This window comes from Chenopodium album, chromosome 1, assembly GCF_948465745.1.
Source record: "Chenopodium album chromosome 1, dcCheAlbu1.1, whole genome shotgun sequence".
Taxonomy (NCBI): domain Eukaryota; kingdom Viridiplantae; phylum Streptophyta; class Magnoliopsida; order Caryophyllales; family Amaranthaceae; genus Chenopodium; species Chenopodium album.
Window position 1 is genome coordinate 67,283,599 of NC_137834.1, and position 3,391 is coordinate 67,286,989.

Genomic DNA, 3,391 nt, shown 5'->3' on the forward strand with positions numbered 1-3,391 from the left:
TCACCACCCCAAATCTCAACCCCACCCTTAAAAAAAAAAAAAAATAAATAAAATGAAAACAGAAATTTTAGGGGATGATATTCTTAATAATAGTGATAATAATAACATACAAGATCAAGAAAGTGAAGAACTAAGAAGAGGGCCTTGGACACTTGAAGAAGATAATTTGCTCATCCATTATGTTGCATGTCATGGTGAAGGTCGATGGAATTTATTGGCTAAATCAGCAGGTAATTTACAAAACACTATCATTTTTCGGCGGAATTTGATTTCAGGTCTTGAGTATTGCTGCCAGTGTATCACAACTAAACTATCGCAACTATTATTTATTTGATAAAATAACTACTTAAGTTGTTTTTATTAATTTTAATACAAGGAGGTAAAAGCATAAATATTATGTTAAATCACTTATTTATCAAAGTGTAATTTTTTCATGCATTTCTAGAACAACAGTTTATATGTAAATTTAAAGGCTACAAATATGTTACCCGTGATTGTATTTGTATGTTTATCATTTTATTTTATTTTTAAAGATTGTATGTTTATTAACTAGTAATGAATTAATTAGAATATTCATTTTGTAATTGCAGGATTGAAAAGAACCGGAAAAAGCTGTAGATTAAGATGGCTTAATTACTTGAAACCGGACATTAAGCGCGGTAATCTTAGTACACAGGAACAACTTTTAATCCTTGAACTTCACTCTAAATGGGGTAACAGGTAAGCTTTTTTCTTCAAGCATTGAATTGAAAATCAAATAAATATTACTCTGTTTTTTTTTTTTTTTTGTTTTTTTTTTTCCTTATTACTCATAACGACATGCATTGGAGTTTTGGCTCACAAGATGATTAAAGGCACTAATTAATATGCTCGAATGTTTTCAAAAAAAAAAAAAAAATTAATATGCTCGAATGTGTAATTAGGCCTTTTCTAATCCCCTTCACTTTGCTTTGTGGGGAAGAGTAACTAATAAATTATAAACGCGATAATGAAGAAAGTGTTCCAATTATTTGAACTTCATTACACTTATCAATCTTAACTATTAGATGTCATCTAGTTTCCTTGTTAAAATAATGGTCAATAGTGGTCCATTTAGTATTAAATTTCGTCTGCATTATTGACTTTTTGTCAAACTTATCATTGATAATAATAAAATAATATAATTGTACTTTGCTATAATAGCTTTCTAGCTTAGCTAGGTTAAAGGATAATCGTACATTGTTGCATTTTAGTTTTTAATACTAATTAATGTAATCACTTTGTTAAAACACTAATGAATTAGACTACTGATCTCACATGTCATTTGTTAGTTTAATTAGTTAAAACTTTGTTAACCCTATTTATGGCACTTAAAAAAAAAGTGTACGTAGCAATATATGCATCGTATACACTACCTCCGGTCCAAATTACTCGCAACTTTGGAATATTTTATATCTCACAAATAATACTCCAAAGTTGCGAGTAATTTGGACCGGAAGTAGTATTTAAATAGTGTAACTCACTCACATCTAGGAATATGTAAAACAGTATACTGATGTGAAGATACCAACTCAACCGAAAGTTAGTTTATTCCTCAAATCTTGTGACTTGTGTTGTATGTCTATACTTCTTTCTTCCCGCTAAAATTGTTCCATAACCCTTAGTTTTTTTTTTAAGATTTGATTCACTTAAAAGCATGCACTTTTTGTGCTGTTGCACATGGGTTGTAAATGGGGAAAATATGTCATTAAGGAATGGAGAAACTCAATAGAGCGAACTCAACAAGGCAAGCTTAATGAGATAGAGGGAGTACGGAGTACAAAGTATTCTTTTGATGGGTAAAATGTCTTAGCCATAATCATGATAATAACATATGCTAGCTTGTACATATCTTGCATTCAATTTAATCATTTTTCTTTAATTTCCATGATAAGCCATTAAGACGTTTTCCTTTCGAAAAGTTTCGACAATTACTTTTAACATTTCGGCAACTAAAGAAAAAGCTTTGATGGTTATTGCTTTTACACCAAAAATGTACTTACTCAAGTACTTAAAAACCTATATGGGGTGACCAAGACATTAAGTGGTCCAAATTCTTGACTTTTTTTATTTTATTTTAAATTTCATAGAGTTTTTAGTCTTGAAATGTACACAATCTTAACATATTGCTAAATTATCGTTAATTTGAGGATTATTTCTTGATAGATGGTCAAAAATAGCAGCACACCTACCAGGAAGAACAGATAACGAGATCAAAAACTATTGGCGAACGAGGGTGCAAAAACAGGCTAGACAACTCAATATGGAGTCTAATAGCCAAAGTTTCATAGATGCAATTAGGTGTTTTTACATGCCTAGATTGGTGCAGAAAATGGAGCAGAATTCGACTGAACATACAACTCCGAATAATGCTGATCAATGTGATCAAGTCGCGGCTTCTTCACACATTGTACCATCATCAACAACCAAATTAGAGGACATCAACTTTGATAGCACTAAAGATACTTCAAGTTCAAACACCAGCCTATCAAGTGTCCCGGAATTTCAAGACCAACCAACTAATAGTAAAGGCAGCTCCTCTGTTGTACCAGATGATATTCATTGTGTGAATAGCTGTAACTATGACATGGACTTGGGTTCCATGTCAGCATCCGATATTCCGTTCTCCGGCTGCCACATGGATGGAAACGATTGGCTCGATAATGACATGGCAGGGGATGGCATGTGGGATTTGGATGAGTTGTGGCAGTTTAGGAAGTACGAAAAAGATGTGGGCATCTAAACATGAAAGAAATGGGCCCTTTTTCCAAAATGAATCATATCCAGCCCCCTTTTTTTGACATAGGCTTCTGATAAGTATCTACTCCGTATTATGTACCCTGCTAGAAGTATATATTCGTGTTTTTATTTGTACGTAATATTTTATGTTTCTTTTAGGTAAAATACCCCTAAAATGAGCTGGGTGAGAATCGAACCTTAACCTCCCACTTGCAACTCGACAGCTTGGCCAACCGCTCCAAGCTGCTTCTCAACGGAACATATACCAAGTATGTATGTAATAAGTAAGTAAGTAAATAGTAATGTATATATGATGTAATGTAATGTTGTTTTAGTTGTAGGTGCAGAAATAATCCATTTTTAGCGTGGTAAATTCTGTACCAAAAAAAGTGTTGATTAATAATAAGTATAATACTCGTACATCTTTTTCTGTTGTACTGTTTGTGATGACTTTGAGAGCATTATCAACAGCATAATGAAATGAAATGCAAATTGACCACATTGTAAGTAGAAGATCAAAGGAGTAGTCAGTTGATAGGAGTCATGACTAGATGATAATGACATAGTTTGATAAATAAAAGGGTATGGGTGAATGGGTCAATGGTACAATTATTGAATCATAAGAAAATGACAT

General features: G+C 32.4%; 1 protein-coding gene across 1 annotated transcript; it reads left to right on the plus strand.

Moving 5' to 3' along the window:
• Positions 1–3,154, plus strand: LOC145598120 (transcription factor MYB62-like). The gene is made up of 3 exons (XM_081654466.1): positions 1–230; positions 591–720; positions 2,185–3,154. Exons 1-3 carry the CDS (start codon positions 53–55, stop codon positions 2,759–2,761), a joined length of 885 nt encoding a protein of 294 aa, XP_081510592.1. The 5' UTR covers positions 1–52; the 3' UTR covers positions 2,762–3,154.
• The last annotated feature ends 237 nt before the right edge of the window (positions 3,155–3,391 follow it).